This window comes from Muntiacus reevesi, chromosome 11 (genome assembly GCF_963930625.1).
Source record: "Muntiacus reevesi chromosome 11, mMunRee1.1, whole genome shotgun sequence".
In the NCBI taxonomy this organism is placed as follows: Eukaryota; Metazoa; Chordata; class Mammalia; order Artiodactyla; family Cervidae; genus Muntiacus; species Muntiacus reevesi.
The window spans coordinates 11,973,047-11,992,553 of NC_089259.1; the positions used below are offsets into that span (position 1 = coordinate 11,973,047).

The 19,507-nt window shown below is 41.6% G+C and overlaps 1 protein-coding gene across 2 annotated transcripts in view; it reads right to left on the bottom strand.

Moving 5' to 3' along the window:
- EPSTI1 (epithelial stromal interaction 1) overlaps positions 1-18,921 on the bottom strand; it is a 96,244-nt gene extending 77,323 nt beyond the window's left edge. For both annotated transcript variants that reach the window (XM_065901961.1, XM_065901960.1), the window contains exon 1: positions 18,647-18,921. In XM_065901961.1, coding sequence (XP_065758033.1) covers positions 18,647-18,825 — 179 coding nt within the window. In that variant the 5' untranslated portion in view covers positions 18,826-18,921. The remainder of the gene's footprint in view (positions 1-18,646) is intronic.
- Positions 18,922-19,507: the final 586 nt, after the last annotated feature.

A 19,507-nucleotide genomic window follows, 5' to 3' on the forward strand; every position in this document is an offset into this window, starting at 1 on the left:
AGCAAAGAGTCACTTCAGTTCACTGGCACAGGATGAGCGGGTGGGGAGGGAGTGGGAATTAGGGGAAACTTCATCTAGGCAAAAATATTCAACACTGAGATACAAGAAGTTGTTCAAATATTGCGAGCTTTTGCAGGCAGAAACTCCGCTTGATTGATCTGTATGTGCCCAGCCCCTGGCACAAAGTAGCTGCTTGATGAATGTGGACGGAATTGAAATGAAGTGATACCACAGACCCCGTCTGTGAGTCTGTGCTGCGGTGGCTCTTCTTTGTCATGATGCATGTAATCCCACAAAAGTACGAATACTTCATACAGCAGAAATATAACACAGCAACCAACTGCAGCATACATATGGGTACAGTGTGAGGGGAAATGTTATGGAATAAATACAATCAGCTTATAAATGTAGGCTTTTAAAAAAAAATCCCCGATACTCTTAGAAGTCTCTGTCCAACACAGAATGTACCATTTCAAAGGATAAATTAGCAAAGATTGAACAGTAGAGGCCAAAAGTGCTGATTAACAGAAGCCGTTTCTTCCTTATCTCATTATTTTCCTAGCAGTGAGCCTTCAGCCCGCTTCAAACTGAGCTTTAATTTTAGACTTGTACACGGGAGGTGTGCAACCCCCTCTGCATGCAAATGTGGCTACTGGGTGCCCAACTTCCTAATGGATATCAGCAGACGTTGCCTGTGTAGCCTCACATAAGTACAACGTGATGAATACATAATTAGGAGGCTGCCGCTGGAAATTAATCCCTTGTCCATTGCATATTTTTGTTCACCCTCAGAAAGATTTTGCACTCAAGTGCCCACACTTGATAGAAGCTTGAGAGCTGCAGTTCTGTGGGTCGTACCTGCAGACTTGAATATGATGCAACAGTGAGCCATTCGGCAGGGCCTTAAAGATGAAACATAAGGTGCTGGATTTAAAAGCCAAGGATGAAATGACTGCAGAAGCCTCAAGGTCCCCTCACATTGTGGTATGGAGCTTCTCAACATACCAGGGGTTTGACTACACCGCAAATCAGTAGTTCTTAAACTTTAGCATGCATTGGAATCACCTGGAGGGTTTATAAAATATTGAGTTTCTGATTCAACCAGTGTGTGGGGGAGGGAGGAGCCTACAACTTGCATTTTGAACAATTCCCAGAGGATGATGATGTTCTGGATTTGGGGACCACACTTTGAGAAGCAGGGATGTAGATCAATCAAGCTGTCTTCAAATACTTGGACTAAAAGGGAACTGTGCATGCATGCTCAGTTGCTCAGTCATGTCTGACTCTTTGCGACCCTGTGGACTGTAGCCCACCAGGCTCCTCTCTCCGTGAAATTTCCCAGGCAAGAATGCTGGGGTGGGTTGCCATTTCCTCCTCCAGGTGATCTTCCTGGCCCAGGGATTGAAATCATATCTCCTGAAGCTCCTGCATTGGCAGGCAGATTCTTTACCACTAAGCCACCTGGGAAGCCCCAAAAGGGAATTGAAGGATTCATAAATATTGATAAAGACATAGAGATTAAATCATATGCCAAAGATCGTAAGGTTTTTTTAAGCAATTGTGTTGAGACTCAAACCTAGTGCTTTTGACTTAAACTGGGGGGGTGGGGGAGGGTGGGTGTCTGGAACTAAATATTCATCTCAAAGTAGAAAACATAAAATATGACTGTCTTTAACCTCCACCTCTTGCTAGACTTCCAAGCAAAGCAAATAAATGTAACTGAGCACCCACTATGGTCTTGTGTGTTAGGGGCTTATGAGAAGAGAGGAGATACCAAAAAACAGATACAACCCCTTTAACAGAGTTACACCTCCCAGTGCAGGAGACTTATAAGAGACTCTGGTTCAATCCCTGGGTCCGGAAGATCCCCTGGAGAAGGAAATGGCAACCCACTCCAGTGTTCTTGCCTGGAGAATCCCAAGGACAGAGGAGCCTGGAGGGCTACAGTCCGTGGGGTCGTAAAGAGTTGGACACAACTGAGTGATTGAGCATGCACACTTGGGAACAAGTCATGAAACCATCAGAGCAGACCACAAGGATGTTTGCTAAGAGAAGCTTCATAGAGAATTTTCCAAATTCCATGAATCTCTCTTATGAAATTTTCAGGAAAGGTTTGAAAAGAAAAAAAAACAGTTTGTAACAGATTTTATTCTATAATATCTAATTAAGTTTAAGTGTGACAACATCACACTAGAATCTTTAATCTTAGGATTAAATAGCTCTCTGGTCAATCTATGGCCAACATACCCAGACTCAGAACAGGGCCATGAGAAAAGGAGAATTCTCTAGCCTTGAAATCAGAGGCTTTTAATGAAAAACATTTAAATATAACCCTGGGCTCAAGGACAGTAGTCCCAGTAATAAATGTTTTATGTTAAAGAATTCCATAGCAACCTTCTTAGCCGTATTTTATTGGCTGAAAATGTCAAAGCTGAAACATAATATTCAGAAGAAAGCATTGGCCAAGTAATGAAGCCTCTATTCCTCTTCCTTCCTGTAGGAAGAGGTGCTTAAGTTTAAGGATTGACTTTTTATTTTTTAATATCCTGTGGCACAGCCTAATGCCTGGGCAGACACAAATATTCATCTCTGCTCTCTTAGCTTTTCCTTGACATGAATAACAAGTATAACTTATTCATGTTTTCAGCCAATTAGTTTCCACCCACAGCAAGGGCCTCTGCTGTTTTAACCTCCATGTCGTCCCTTTCAACAGCCTGACTCTCAAAGCTGCTGACGGAGACGAGCCCAACCTAACTATATTTAGTATTCCAGTCATTTCCTGATTAAGCAACATTCAAAAGCCACTGAAATAAATGTATATCTTTGAAAATGAGTTTCCTTAATTACCTCATTGAAATTTAATGAAACATCTCCATTTGTAAGATTATTCTCACTTTCCAACAGCCCACGTCCATGAGATATACTAAGGGAGAACGTATAAAGATTAGCATGTGACAAGGGAGAAGTGTTTTTCTGTACCATTTAAACATATATTTAAGAATTCTTTGCCTTGTGAGCGCTCTCCTAAGCTACACAACTGTCTCTCTTGTGCACTTTCTTGCATGTTTTTTTATAAGGTCTCATCAATAAGCACTCTATGAAAAAATGTTATGTTGAAGTTATGAAGAATATCTTGGCTGGATAAAAGTATTACATAAATATATCCCCTGGTGTGTATAAACCGCAGCAGATGTAATTTAAATTTCTAATTAGGAACAACACTAATTTGACTGAAAAAGGAATGTAGTCACAAGCAAAAATTCAGAAAGAGATTACATTACAAACAGATAAAGCAGAATAGTAGACACAAAGTTTACTGTCCTATAAAAAGTTGGTTTGAAGTTTTCATAGTTCAGGAAAATCTTACTTTTGGGGGAAACTGAAACAAAAAAAAAATTTTGGTTAATCAAACGTAGTGGATAGGGTTTCTCTGGTGGCTCAGTGGTAAGGAAGCCACCTGTTAATGCAGAAGACACAGGTTCGATCCCTGGTCTGGGAAGATCCCACGTGCCTCGGAGCAACTAAGCCCATGAACCCCAGCTACCAAAGCCTGTGCATCCAGAGCCCAACAGGAGAAGCCGAGGCAACAAGAAGCCCATGCAGCGCAGCTAGAGAAAAAGCCCGCACGACAACGAAGACCCAGCACGGGCAAAAAGAAACAAATAGAATTATACAAAGGCACTGGATATTTAATTTCTAGATATAGTTTTCCATATTGGTTTTTAAAACATGGTTTTCAGCACAGGAGTCTGAAGCATATGTTTTTAACGAATGTGAGTCACCTTATAGGGCATTCGGGTTTTCAAGAGTTCTTTTGTAAAGAGACCATATTCCTAAGTTTAAAAAAAAAAAAATGACAAGATCAGGCTGAGTAAATCATCCTTGACCCCTAGCCTGTCACACCAGTCGTGACCCATATTCCACATCCCTGGTGTGGAAGGACTAATGAATTCTCTTTCGTCTCAGAGTCTGAAGAGCCCAGGACTTTGTCTGCACACCCAAGAGGCTGGCGCGAGGCTGGTTAGTTCTATAACCCATAGCTTCTGATGGAGGGCTGAACAGATGTCCAGAAGGCTGGCTACATAGACACCCAGAGAGAACAGATAAGAAGAGACCTTCAGGACAGCAGGGCCTTTGTTCATAAGACACCTTTATGGAAAACAGAAAGAGGGACACACACACATATCTCCATCCAGGATCCTCATGTAGACCCATGGCTTAGTGAGAGGTGCTAAACTGACGCAAATCAGAAAGAAGTGCCCCTTCTGTCAGGTGGAGGTAACCCCACCTGATTAGGGCACGTGATTTGGTATGTATTCCAGCTTCAAATTACTATCTTATCCAGATAATCATATAGCATAGAGCCGAAAGATGTGATGCTTCTTCACTTAAAACACACATATTATAGAGACTCGCCGTCATTAAGAGACCAAAAACCAGTGATGGAGGTACAGATGAGGACCAACTGGTAAGAATACTTGCAAAATGTTTTAAATTGCTTCCTCAGTAAAAAAAAACTACAAGAAACTCACATTTTCAGAACACAGAGATGGCAGGTCTGGGATGTGACTGGAGCCTACCTGTAAGCAAATCTTTGCCTAACAGGCTATTACTATGTCATGGATGCTGGCAGAAGACAAAACGCCTGCGTCCGAGTCAAAGGGCTGTATTTCTCACAGCACAGCATCAGCATATTTATGCCTGGTCTCTCTCTCTCTCTCTCCAGGTTAACATGATGGATGTTGCACACACCAAGTGTTTGCATTGCAGCTGAGGAACACTGAATTGTGGAATCCACCACTTTTAAAGCAGGTAGTAAGCAAGCCTGGTCTTTTCTCTGGGGAAAATGTACATCATCTCTCAAGGTTCCCAGCTACATAACAACCCTGAGAGATAGTCCAGGTTAAAGAGTAGTCTGGTATGCAATGTTGGCACACCCAGCAAGACATCTAGAATGCAAGAAACCCAAGGAGGACTATCTTTTCCAACAAAAGAATATTTAAGAGTGACTTAGAGACAATAAAAAATGGCATCTGCATAAAAAACACTTATCAAATTGTTATACACTTTCTATGATTATTGTTATCATCACCATCACCATCATCATTATCATTAGACTAAGCTCTGATTATGTCCCCATAATCAGGTCTAAAGCAGTGCTCATCCGGGTCATCTATAACTTAAAGGAGAAAACTAGAGATGCAAGACGTAAGGTATTTATATCTAAATATCTGCACAGAATATTTAAAAATGAAATTCATCCTGATTTTGAAATAAACATACACTCATATAAGAAAAAGGAGAAACTTATCTTTAAGACTTTTAAAAGTCACTCATAACTCTACTCCTCAGAGATCTCAATGACAGTTTTATTTGGGTGATTTTCAGTTCAATTTATATTCTATACATATTACACAGATGTAGTCATATCTTAAGTCGAGTTTTATCTGCTGCTTTCACTTGTAAGTGGTTTTTCCAATTATGCACATAAGAAGCTTCATATTAAATGGTTACGTATTTCATAACATCGATGCCTCATTAATATAACCACTCGCTTAACCATTTCAATTGTTTCAGTTGTTCACTATTATAACCCTGCAGGATGTACAAAGCATAAAACAAAGATTGCACAGAACCTCATCCAGAAGAAAACCCTTAATAGTTCTCTAAGATCAATACTCAACAGTAATGTGGACTACTTTTAAATTTTTCTTCCTTAGATATCCCATTTGCATTTTCCAAAGTTCCTGCAATAGTTTGATCATATGATTGATTTCTGCTCATATGCTTGATTCTCCTCAATGCCTAAACCAGACAAGATGCTGGCCTACCTACCCATTGATTCTCACCGCCTCCTTACTAAAAGCACTCCTGTATTATTCAGGTTAACAATGTGCCCAGTAAAGACTATAGTCTCCAAACTTCTTTGTAGTCAAGCATGACATGTGATTGTTTAGCAAACTGAGATATAAGGGGAAGCCACTGAGAAGGATTTCTAGAAAAGCTCCATTAAGTGAAGACAGACAGATGGACAGGAAAGGTATTTTGTTGCCTTCCCCCCTTCCTGGATGCTGGAAGTGGTAGCTGGTGCTCAAGCAACTTGGTCAGTGAGGCAACTTGGATATAGATGACATGCCTCAGAAATAGCAGAGCAGAAAGAAGTAATCTGGTGCCCTGTAACTGTAAAACCACCACACTAGTGGTAATCTATTGCCAAACTGCCTGGCTTTGAACCCTAATTCTGTTACTTCCTAGCTATAACTTTGAGCAAATTACCTGGTGTTTCTATTCTTTCATCTGTAAAATGGAGATAAAAAATATCCATATCTTAGAGAATAAAGCATTTAGAACAAGGCTAGGAAATAACCAAGTTCTATTATGGTTGCCTATTATTTGCACTATTATCAGCCCTAGGCTACCCACCTTCAGAATTATTCTTACAGGAGAGAAACAAAGCCACCAATGCTTAAGATACCTATTTAGAGATATCTATTTTATGTAATTATAATAATTATATATAAGACATTATTTTTCTCACCTTCAATTGGCAGTAGAAATTGAAGGGCATAATGGCTCTAAGACTTTCTAATTGGCATAAAAAGTGAAAAAGCACAACCTATACTTTAAAGAGATCCTTACATCAAACAGCTTGTTTATTTCTGAGGTTCTGAATTGCAAGAGATTTTTCCTTTCTATATTAGTTTAGTAATGTTTAGTTTTTTGTTCTGGGGTCGGGGGAGGGGATGGTCTTTTTTTTTTCTGGCTGTACCACATAGCTTGTGGGATCTGGGTTCCAGGATCGGGAACTGAACCTGGGACACAGGAGTGAAAGCGCTCAGTCCTAACCACTGGACTGTCAGGGAATTCCTGATATAGTTTAGATTTTTACAACAAGCAGATATAACTTCACTTTTACAGGCATGAAAAAATATTCCAAGGATTTTTAAATGAGAAAATATTTAAAGATTTCTTAAAGCAGGGGTTCAGATTTTCTTACAAGCCTAGGTAGCCCAGGATTTCTGCTCTCACTGGTTCCCTAGTAAAGCAAACACTGGGCAATACTGGCCCATGAGTTTTAAAGATGGCAAATGTCTTCAGTTTTGTCAGTTCAGTCGCTCAGTCGTGTCTGACTCTTGGCAACCCCATGGACTGCAGCACGCCAGGCCTCCCTGTCTATCACCAACTCCCACAGTTTACTCAAACTCATGTCCATTGAGTCGGTGATGCCATCCAACCATCTCATCCTTTGTCAACCCCTTCTCCTCCCGCCTTCAATCTTTCCCAGCTTCAGGGTCTTTTCAAATAAGTCAGTTCTTCCTATCAGGTGGCCAACATATTAAGAGTTTCAGCTTCAGCATCAGTCCTTGCAATGAATATTGAAGACTGATTTCCTTTAGGATGGACTGGTTGGATCTCCTTGCAATCCAAGGGACTCTCAAGAGTCTTCTCCAACACCACAGTTCAGAAGCATCAATTCTTTGGCACTCAGCTTTCTTTATAGTCCAACTCTCATATCCATACATGACTACTGGAAAAACCATAGCTTTGCCTAGATGGACCTTTGTTGGCAAAGTAATGTCTCTGCTTTTTAATATGCTGTCTAGGTCAGTCATAACTTGTCTTCCAAGGAGCAAGTGTATTCTAATTTCATGGCTGCAGTCATCATTTGCAATGATTTTGGAGCCCAAGAAAATAAAGTCTGTCACTGTTTCCACTGTTCGCCATCTATTTGCCATGAAGTGATGGGTCCAGATGCCATGATCTTAGTTTTCTGAATGTTGAGCTTTAAGCCAACTTTTTCATTCTCCTCTTTCTTTCAAGAGGCTCTTTAGTTCTTCGCTTTCTGCCATAAGGGTGATGTCATCTGCATGTCTGAGGTTATTGATATTTCTCTTAGCAATCTTGATTCCAGCTTGTGCTTCATCCAGCCCAGCATTTCTCATGATGTACTCTGCATATAAGTTAAATAAGCAAGGTGACAACATACAGCCTTGACGTACTCCTTTCCCAATTTGAAACCAGTCTGTTATTCCATGTCTAGTTCTAACTGTTGCTTTCTGACCTGTATACAGATTTCTCAGGAGGCAGGTCAGGTGGTCTGGTATTCCCATCTCTTTCAGAATTTTCCTCAGTTTGTTGTGATCCACACAGTCAAGGACTTTGGCATAGTCGATAAAGCAGATGTTTTTCTGGAACTCTCTTGCTTTTTCGATGATCCAGCAGATGTTGGCAATTTGATCTCTGGTTCCTCTGCCTTTTCTAAATCTAGCTTGAACATCAGGAAGTTCATGGTTCGCATATTGTTGAAGCCTGGCTTGGAGAATTTTGAGCATTACTTTACTAGCGTGTGAGATGAGTACAATTGGCGGTAGTTTGAGCATTCTTTGGCATTGCCTTTCTTTGGGATTGGAATGAAAACTGACCTTTTCCAGTCCTGTGGCCACTGCTGAGTTTTCCAAATTTGCTGACATTGAATGCAGCACTTTCACAGCATCATCTTTCAGGATTGGAAACAGCTCAACTGGAATTCCATCCCCTCCACTAGCTTTGTTCATAGTGATGCTTTCTAAGGCCCACTTGACTTCACATTCTAGGATGTCTGACTCTAGGTGAGTGATCACACCATCGTGATTACCTGGGTCATGAAGATCTTTTTTTGTATATTCTTCTGTGTATTCTTGCCACCTCTTTTTAATATCTTATGCTTCTGTTAGGTCCATACCATTTCCTTTATTGTGCCCATCTTTGCATGAAATGTTCCCTTGGCATCTCTAATTTTCTTGAAGAGATCTCTAGTCTTTCCCATTCTGTTGTTTTCCTCTATTTCTTTGCATTGACCGCTGAGGAAGGCTTTCTTATCTCTCCTTGCTATTCTTTGGAACTCTACATTCAAATGGGTATATCTTACCTTTTCTCCTTTGCGTTTCACTTCTCTTCTTTGCACGGCTATTTGTAAGGCCTCCTCAGACAGCCATTTTGCCTTTTTGCATTTCTTTTCCATGGGGATGGTCTTGATCCCTGCCTCCTGTACAATGTCATGAACCTCCATCCATAGTTCTTCAGGCACTCTGTCTATGAGATCTAATCCCTTGAATCTATTTGTCACTTTCACTGTATAATCATAAGGGATTTGATTTAGGTCATACCTGAATGGTCAGTTTTTGTTCCGGACTTTAATAAATTATCTTTTAAGTATTTATGGGGGGTGGGGGGGGGTGGTTACAAACATTGCAGAACAAAGGAATCATCATTGGCTGATTCTCTGATATAGAAGACCCTTCAAATACAGTCTTCTCCCTTTGATGATTTTTTTTCCTGTTAAGCTTTGTTTCAGATTCAAATGCATTCTGAATAGATGCGATTAACCTTAACAATATGTATAACCTTACAACACTCTGCTGACTTTGAAGTAAGTAACCTTACTGTGTAATTGAACTAAGTCTCTTCCCCCCCCCCCATTTCTGCTAAGCTTCTACTGATTATTATAGGTATTATGTGTTTGCAGGCTTTCATCATACTGCTGATTTATTGTCTCACTGTTTCAGCTGTCAAAAGACTTTCTGAGACATTCCCACTCACTTTTGATATTATATTTGAACAAAAATGATTGCTCCCCAAGACCTGGCAGAATGCAAATACATATCATACTGAGTCTAGTGCAGAAAAGTTGGAAATTCATCCTAAATAGGATCATAATTCCTCCCCTCCTGTATAAACTGGAAGGTAAATTTGACCTAATCAAACCAAAGTGTCTTTTCTTTCCATCTACTCGAATAATCTCTTCTGCCATGCACAGAACAATACTTTGCTCTTCACTCTGTGGGTGATAACCCACTAGTGGACTATGAAATCAATTTACTGGGTTTACTTTTAATGAATTAGAATAGAAAATGTCAAAGTCATCACATATAGTAAGTAAGGGTAAGAATTATTTTCTGACTTTTTTTCAAATATCTATAAATTCACATATCCCATGCATGTACTAGGTCATGAATGTCAACTGCATTGCTAATTTTACGCTATGGTCAGAAGTCTGAAAGATTGCTGGAAGGCAGTATGTAGTTTAGGTTGCTCAGAAACTATGACAGTGAGAAAACTGTTGTAATGCAAGCCAACCAAGCTGTCATGAGGAAATGCAGCAGAGAACAGAGCATCCCCACAGCAAGGTTGCTCTGACAAACCACTTCTCTATCCACATCATGTTAAAGCTGGAAATAAATGTCACATTGCTGATTCTATATAGTACCACTCTCTTTAGCCTATAGAAATTCTATTTTCTTATGTGAATAGAGGACCATTGATAGGAAATTCATGAGTTGCACGGTCATTCCCTCCTTCAGCTCCATCATGTTCAGGATCCAGACTCTGGTATATAGACTCAGGTTTGACTGCTGGTTCTGTGACTTAAAGCCATGAGACCTTAGGAAATCATATACTCGCTCAAGACTCAGTCTCGTCAACTAAAATGGGGTAAAGTGTCCACTGTGAAGAGAAAAATGAATTACATGATGTGTGTAGCACAGCATTACATGTTTGAAACATCAGAGTTCCAGCTATCGATTGGCATTTTGGTTTTCAGTCCCTCAGAGTACCCAATTTAAATATTCTAGATCACAACTAATTTCCTCTCCACCACCGCAGTGTTGCAACGCTTTGTCACATTTCTCCTGTCTAAACTCAGTCAAATAGCAGAGCTCTACTGATTAGTTTCATACTAGAATCCGGTCATCATTGAGACACCTACCCAGCTCATTGAGTTGTATAATTATCATTGAGTTTAATACTATCTGTTGTTTCACAAACTTTCTGAATGCTTATGAGCCCTGCCTGGAGACCAAGTTAAATAGTTCCCTAATGAATAGCTACCCTTACTGAGCCATCAAGTAGATTACTCATTAGAATCAATCATAGATTTTCTTTTCGTATGTACCATTATCTCAGAGCACTAAAAGGAACTCTAGCATTATTTGGTACTCCATCTCCAGGGAGAAGTAACAGCCTGATGCTTTCATGCCACTTAATATCTACAGGCAAAAGCTTATTTTCTCACAGTCATAACAGGAGACAGAAGAGAAATCTGGGACATTTGCAGTGAAGAAATAGTAAAAGCAGTTCCTGTAAGTGTCATAAGTTTGTAAAAACTTGCATTTCATTTAAGACTATTTTATGTGGCTACTTCGGATTAAAATGAGCTGAATCAAGAATGACTTAAGTTTTTTTCATGGTCTGTTTTAGGCGTAAAGTATACATCAGGATTAAGAGTATACTCAACAATGATTAAATAGTGATGTTTTTAAAAATGGGACCAATACTATACCTTAATGACTATGTTATCATCTAGCCCATCTTATATTTCACCTTACATTTACAAAATGTTTAATATTAATGTAACACCATGTTCTTTAAGAGAGAAAAATCAGGAATTGGTCATTAATCAGTGGGCTTACCGAGTCATTCTTTATTGTCCCTTCACACTCCCTTGAGATTTTGCAGATGAAGAAGAAAAGAGGTATTAATCACCGGGGTTACTTTCATCCCTGGAGCACGAGAAGCTGGAGAAAGCATTGAGGTTGGACTAAGAAACTAAAGAATGTCCCCTGAGCCCCAAAGGAGGAAATAAGGAAAAGGAGAGTCTTCCCACAGAACACAGGGCACTCCCACAGCCACAGTGTCTCAGCTGCTATGGTTGGGAGTAGGGTGTATCTTAAAGGCTGAGTCGGTTTGGGTCCTCCCAGGAGCAGACATCAAGATGAGGTCAGACAAGCAAGAGATCTGCTGAGAGAAAGACTTGTGAAGGATAAAGGGAGCAAACAGGAGTAGGCAGGAAAAGCCTTGAGAACATGAGCAGGTCTGACTCCTGTGAAAGGAGAGAGGGAAGGAGGATTCGTAGGAAGAGCCTTGGACTGGTATATAGTACTGGGAAAATCTTGGGTAGGCCCATGGGGAGTCCTCTGGCAAAAGCTGCCCCATAGTGAAGTCGCACACTGGGATGCTCGGCCCCTGGTGGAAAGAGGGCAGAATAAATGTGCTCTCACAGCAAAGGGTGCAGGGGATCAAAGAACAGCCTCTAGAGCTGTCAGCTGGCTATGCTCCCCACATTAAGTTGTCTTCAAGATCTGAATAGCAGGCTTCCCTGGCTGCCACAAAGGCTATTTAAACAATGCTGGTATAATGAGGTTTCAGTATTCGATCACTGTCCCCAGTTCCTGGCTCAGAGCTCCTTAAAATCCTTGGAATTCTGAGTTATAAGGATATCAATCATATGTTAAAGTAATGATTTCTGGTGGGGGCCCTAGATAGCTTCAGGATTGGAGATGTTTTCCATTAAAAAACAACAACAAAAAAAAACACCCTGTGATTAGAGGGTTAGAAATTTCAGGTCTACTCCTTGCCCATCTCTGAGGAGGGGAGAGGAGCTAGAGATTGAATTCAGTCACCAATGGCCAACAGTTTAATCAGTTATGCTTTTATGATAAAGCCTTAATAAATATCCTCAAACAGTGAGTTTAGGGCACTTCCAAGTTAGTGAACACATCTAGGTGCCAGGAGGGTGACCCACCCAGAAAGGGTGTGGAAACGCTGTGCAACGCCCATCCCCATATCTTCCACTTGGCAGTTCCAGCGCTGTATCCTTTATAATAAAGCTGTAATTGTAAGCACAGGGGTTTCCACGAGTGCTGGGAGTCATTCTGCTGCTGCTGCTGCTAAGTCACTTCCGTCGGGTCCGACTCTTAGCGACCCCATGGACTGCAGCCTATCAGGCTCCTCTGTCCATGGGATTTTCCAGGCAAGAGTACTGGAGTGCGGTGTCATTGCCTTCACCCGGGACTCATTCTGGTGAACTATTAAACTTGGGCAGAGGGGAGGTCATGAGAAAGTCAAATTTGTAGTCAGAAATGTGGGTAGGCTGCAGTCCCCCTTATTGGCTTACTCCTAAGGTGGGGGCAGATTCGTGGGACTGAGCCCTTAACTTGTGGGGTCTATATCAACTCTGAGTACTGTCATAACTGAATTAGAAACAATCAGTGTTAGAACATATTTGTCAGAAACAAAACAAAAAATACAACTCCTAATCTATCCGGTAGATTACAACTCAAACATTCTCTCTTTTCTTGGAAGCAATTCTCCTACTCCCAGGGCTAGCTCAGGTGCTGGCTCTGCTTCATGGAGCATATAAAGAGTTACTCATGTAATTCTCTGATAACTGTCTGCCCCGTTAATTAGACCATAAACTTCATAAGGGCTTGTCTTTTTGTTGAGTAGGTATTTGTTCCTGTATTTCTAATTAAACATCCAGAGCTAGAGACCCTGTCTTACTACAAGGTTGTTGCGAAGAATCAAAGAGTTAATATTTGTAACACACTTTAACATACATACATTAAATACACAAGTATTTGCCATAATTTTTGCTAATCTTTGTTTCTACAGTTCTCACTATAAAATTAAGTAAGTGAAGTCGCTCAGTCGTGTCCGACACTTTGCGACCCCGTGGACGATAGCCTACCAGGCTCCTCCGTCCATGGGATCTTCCAGGCAAGAGTACTGGAGTGGGTTGCCATTTCCTTCTCCAAAACTGGCCACAAATAAAATGAGTTTGTATACAAATTAGGTTCAAGTTAACTGTATAGTAAAATTCCACATGATGGGTTCATTTTCAGAATATCTTTTTAGCATCAAGCTAAAGGACCACTTCTATAGATGTGTCTATAGAACTTCTATATATATATAGAAGTTCTATAGATGGTCTATAGATTATAGACCAGTATCTGAACAAAGTGAAACTTGCCTGTATTATTGTCATAGGCAAAGAGCCTTTTGGGTAAAATGCCCTTCCAGAAAAACCCATATCTTAGTCTTATATTTATATTTATCTAGAGTTTGGGGAAAGGGTAAAGGATTACTTTGATTAGAAGTTTGCGCTATTTACTTGGCTTCGCCACACACACACACATGACTGGTTGCAGATCTTAGTTCCCCCACCAGGGATCAAACCCGTGTCCCCGACAATGAAAGCACAGAGTCGTAACCACAGGACCACCAGGAAAGTCCCCATTTTTTCCTCTTTAAATCTGTATAAATAGCTTACAATATTTAAGGCCAAGATAAAATCACCAACTGAAAATAATTAGCAAAGCTATTATTTATTAGTAAACACTTGTAATTACCTAAATCCAAATAGAATCAAGGGCTTAGCTTTGCCTTAGAGTCTATTAGAGGACCTCGGGAATCTTTCTAACAGCATGCCTTAAAGTCTTTTTATATGTAAGTCAGTGTTTTAAACCGGGATGCTTTTACAAGGAATAAACACTCCGGGGTGACAGCACAGTACCTGATCAATAAACATTTGTGAAATGAACTCAAGGATATCAGCACCCAACATTTATTGGATGTTTGCCTTCTACCAGGCATGAAATTGTTTTATGCATACATGTATTCACACATACAGACACACACAGACCGTGAGAAGCTGGTATTATCCCACTTCACGTAATGAAGACACTAAGAGATAAAGTAGCTAAAATCTTCTTGAAGTGCAGAGACAAAGTAATGGCAGAATCAGAACTTGAACCCAAGTTCTTTAATCAAAGCTCCTGCTCCTCTGCCCAGATTGGGGCTTGCTTAGTGAGTAAGTGGAAGGATGCATACAAAACAAGGTCAAAGTTCAGCCCTTTATCATATAAATAAGCTCACACTGAAAGAGAACAAGTGAGGTTTCACTATTAAGCACTCAACTCTATCCTTCCTTTTTCTTAATTTTCCATCAGAAAATGCTTCTAATTTCTCCCCAAGAAAATAAATCTTAATGGCTTTTTGTCAGTTTTATTGAGCTGTTATTAGTATCTGCCATTCAGCCAGTTTCCTTAGTTTCCTACTTCCATTAAAGGAGACAAGCAAGTATAAACAGCAGATATGTGACTAATGGAGATGTAAGAAGAGTTCAGAGTGGTCAAAGCAGGACCTTACATGTTAGATCCTTAGGAGGAAATGTATCTTATACTGTTCTGCTTACTGTAGCTCGTTCGCATGAAAACGATGAGCTCTGTGAAGCACATCTGAACCCTCCCATGTACTCTCTAACGTCTACTGGCAAATTAGAAACTACAAAATGGTATCTTCAGATACCGAGGTCTGGAAAATTAATTAGAAAACTACCTCTTTCTGAACAATTCAGTCCAGCAAGATTCTGAGGGTAATTTACTGGTACAATTAATTTACAAATAAGAAAACAGATAGATACCACTGCTAATGTTTATGTGATGTTATGAGCTTGCAATTAAATAATTATGTCTAAGTAGATGCTGTATAATAGAAAAAAGGCATAGAGGGTATTTATTATCAACATGAAATCATACATTCATGACCTCTGTTTTATCAAATGCTACAGTTTATAGAGCTGAAAGTTACTCAGAATTAATGGACTTCCATTATTACCAGATAACCCTCCTTTTTTTTTTTTTTTTTTGCCACTATGCTCAGCTTGTGGAACCTTATTGACCCAGCAGGGATGAAACTCCAGGCCCAGGCGGTGAGAGCACTGAGTCCTTACAGTGGACTGCAGGGTGGGGGTGGGGGGAAATCTGTGAGGAATTCCCCCACCACCAGCTACTCTGAGTTGGAGACAAATGCAGCAATTTCTAATTGAAATCACCCAGATCATCCACCCCATCTAAGGGCAACTCTAAGTTCAGTTCAGTTCAGTTGCTTAATTGTGTCCAACTCTTTGCGACCCCATGGACTGCAGCATGCCAGGCCTCCCTGTCCATCACCAACTCCCAGAGTTTACTCAAACTCATGTCCACTGAGTTGGTGATGCCATCCAACCATCTCATCCTCTGTCATCCCCTTCTCCTCCCACCTTCAATCTTTCCCAGCATCAGGGTCTTTTTAAATCAGTCAGCTCTTTGCATCAGGTGGCCAAAGGATTGGAGTTTCAGCTTCAACATCAGTCCTTCCAATGAATATTCAACACTGATTTCCTTTAGGATGGACTGATTGGATCTCCTTGCAGTCTAAGGGACTCTCAAGAGTCTTCTCCAACACCACAGTTCAAAAGCATCAATTCTTCAACCCTCAGCTTTCTTTATAGTCCAACTCTCACATCCTTACTTGACTACTGGAAAAACCATAGCCTTGACTAGACAGACCTTTGTTGACAAAGTAATGTCTCTGCTTTTTAATATGCTGTCTAGGTTGGTCATAACTTGTCTTCTAAGGAGCAAGCATCTTTTAATTGCATGGCTGCAATCACCATCTGCAGTGATTTTGCAAAAATTAAAGTCTGTCACTGTTTCCCCATCTATTTGCCATGAAGTGATGGAACTGGATGCCATGATCTTAGTTTTCTGAATGTTGAGCTTTAAGCCAACTTTTTCACTCTCCTCTTTCACTTTCATCAAGAAGCTCTTTAGTGCCTCTTCACTTTCTGCCATAAAGTTGGTGTCATCTGCATATCTGAGGTTATTGATATTTCTCCCTGCAATCTTGATTCCAGCTTGTGCTTCTTCTAGCCCAGCGTTTCTCATGATGTACTCTGCATAGAAGTTAAATAAGCAGGGTAACAATATACATCCTTGACGTACCGCTTTCCTGATTTGCAACAAATCTGTTGTTCTATGTCCAGTTCTAACTGTTGCTTCCTGAGCTGCATACAGATTTCTCAAGAGGCAGGTCAGGTGGTCTGGTACTCCCATCTCTTTCAGAATTTTCCACAGTTTGTGGTGATCCACACAGTCAAAGGCTTTGGCATAGTTAATAAAGCAGAAATAGATGTTTTTCTGGAACTCTCTTGCTTTTTCGATGATCCAGCAGATGTTGGCAATTTGATCTCTGGTTCGTCTGTCTTTTCTAAAAGCAGTTTGAACATCTGGAAGTTCATGGTTCACGTACTGCTGAAGCCTGGCTTGGAGAATTTTGAGCATTACTTTACTGGTGTGTGAGATGAGTGCAATTGTGTGGTAGTTTAAGCATTCTTTGGCATTGCCATTCTTTGGGATTGGAATGAAAACTGACATTTTCCAGTCCAGTGGCCACTGCTGAGTTTTCCAAATTTGCTGGCGTATTGAGTGAAGGACTTTCACAGAATCATCTTTTAGGATTGGAAATAGCTCAACTGGAATTCCATCACCTCCACTAGCTTTGTTCGTAGTGATGCTTCCTAAGGCCCATTTGACTTCACATTCCACTCTAAGTTGAATAATATTAAAAGCCTGGTACTTATGAATTCTTTCAAAAGTTAAGGGATGAAATAAAATCTGTTTATTGGTCATAAGTTTATATATTGTTCCTAAGGAACCAACATTTGTCTTTCATGTAACTAGAAGTTGATGAGAAGGGAGAACTGAAAAGGAAACCATCTGTCAATAGAAATTTCAGTTCAAACAGAGGCAGCTCTTCAAAAGCAGTAATGTCTTTACAAACCTTATTGTTGGCTTAATAAAGTAGCTTACTCATTGGCAGGAAAGAAAGGGTCACTGACATTTTACATGATAAATGTTTCCAGGATCGTAACTGTAGTCCCTGAACCAAAGACCAGGAATAAATGCTACCTGGCTGTTGATAAACGTAGAGCACTTCTCAAAACTGGAGACAAGAAACACCGCAGGGCTTGCCTGGTGGCCCAGTGGTTAATAATCTGCCTTGCGGTGCAAGGGACACCGGTTCAATCCCTGGTCCAGGATGACCCCACCTGCCACAGAGCAACTAAGCTCGTGCTCCACAACTACTGAGCCCGCACTGTAGAGCCCATGAGCTGCAACTACTAAAACCCCCACACCTAGCACCTGTGCTCCACAAGAGACGCCCACACATGGGCAACTAGGAGGCGGCCATGTGCAGCAACAAAGACCCACCACAGTAAAAATAATAATAATAATAAACTCTTAAACACTGCAGCCACTCACATCCTCTCTGACTCCATCCTCTGGTGCTGAGGCTATTATTTTGTTGTTGGGCTGCAAACTCCTAGAAGCAATATTTGCATCTTCTACCCCATAACACATTCCCTCTTCACCCTTACCCTGGCAGCTGATGTGAAGATACTATTTAGGGCATTGGTTTTTTTTTTTTAAGAAAGGAAATTTTAAAATATTTTCATATTATTTAAGGGCTTCCCTGATGGCTTAGTTGGTAAACTGAGCTCAGTCTGTCTGCAATGCAGGAGACCAGGGTTCGATCCCTGAGTTGGGAAGATACTCTGGAGAAGAGAATGGCAACCCACTCCGGTGTTCTTGTCTAGAGAATCCCCATGGACAGAGGAATCTGGCAGGCTACAGTCCATGGGGTCGCAAAGAATCGGACACAACTGGGAGACTCGCACACAAGACCATGAGTTCTGGAGATACCTGGAAAATTCGCGAGAAGCCTAGGCAGGCACTGCACACGCATGTCTTTCAGTCCTGGAGCCAGTCACAAGAATCAGGAAAGGAACAGGGGGCTTGGACGTTCAGTAAAGGACCCCGGACTGGCACTCTCAATTTATACAGTAATTCACGGTTGTTGCTGTTTAGACAAGTGAACCTCCCTTCTCCCAGGAACTGTGATGGGGCCCGCGTGTTTCAAACTCCAAAGATCAGGGAAGAACCTGCGGGTCTGCTCGGGAAAGACCTGCTGGGCCGCCGCCACCCCCGACAGGTGGTTAAATACTTACAACCTCGGGCCGGCGCGCTCCGTGGTCTCCCGCGAAGGGCTCTCGGGAGTTGCCTCCAAAGCCCCCCTGGGAGCCTGCGATGGGCCCAGCTCCCCGCGCCAGGCAGGGGGGTCCTGGGTCGGGCGAGAGGCGGCGGGGGCTCCGAACCTGGAGCCCTGCAGCCTAGTGCGGGTGTACATGGTTCAGAGCCCGCGGGGCCCCGGCCGACGCCGCTGCAGGACGGATGCGGGCGGCCCTGGGATTCGTGGCGGATCTCGAGACTGCGACTCCGAAGAGCCGCGGCAGCGGTTTTAACAGCTGAGTTTCGGTTTCTCGCTCCCAGCAGCGGACAGCACCGCCCCCCAGGACTTCCCCGACCTCGCTCCTCTTTCGCGCCGTCTGACCTGATCACAGGAGACCGCCTTCCCGCCCAGCCAGGGATATGGAGCGAACCTGGCCGGCTCCAGGTGAGTCGGTTTGAGGATCTCACAATCACCTTAAATGGTGATTAAAAGCTGTCTACGATCAGTCACGACACCTCGTGTAAGCACGGAGTAGCCACCAGGTAACTGAAATTCCTGAAAGACGCCTTCGGGACAGTTTAACTGGCCACCCTAATATGAGGTTCCCGCCGAGTATTTGAGACTGTAAACAATGCGTTAACCTTCAGATGCCAGAGATTAGGTCAATAGTTAAAATCATCTAGGCACAATTTGGCCTTTCATCAGTAAAGGCTGCTGTTCGGCTTTTGCCACGTAAGCTCAAGATAGAGGAAATGAAAAGTGAAATCAAAGAAACAGCAGAAGTGGAGAGAAGCAAGTCAAGGGAAGGCAGAGATGACTCAACAGCTAAGTGATTGATCAGACAGTCAAGAAATTTTGA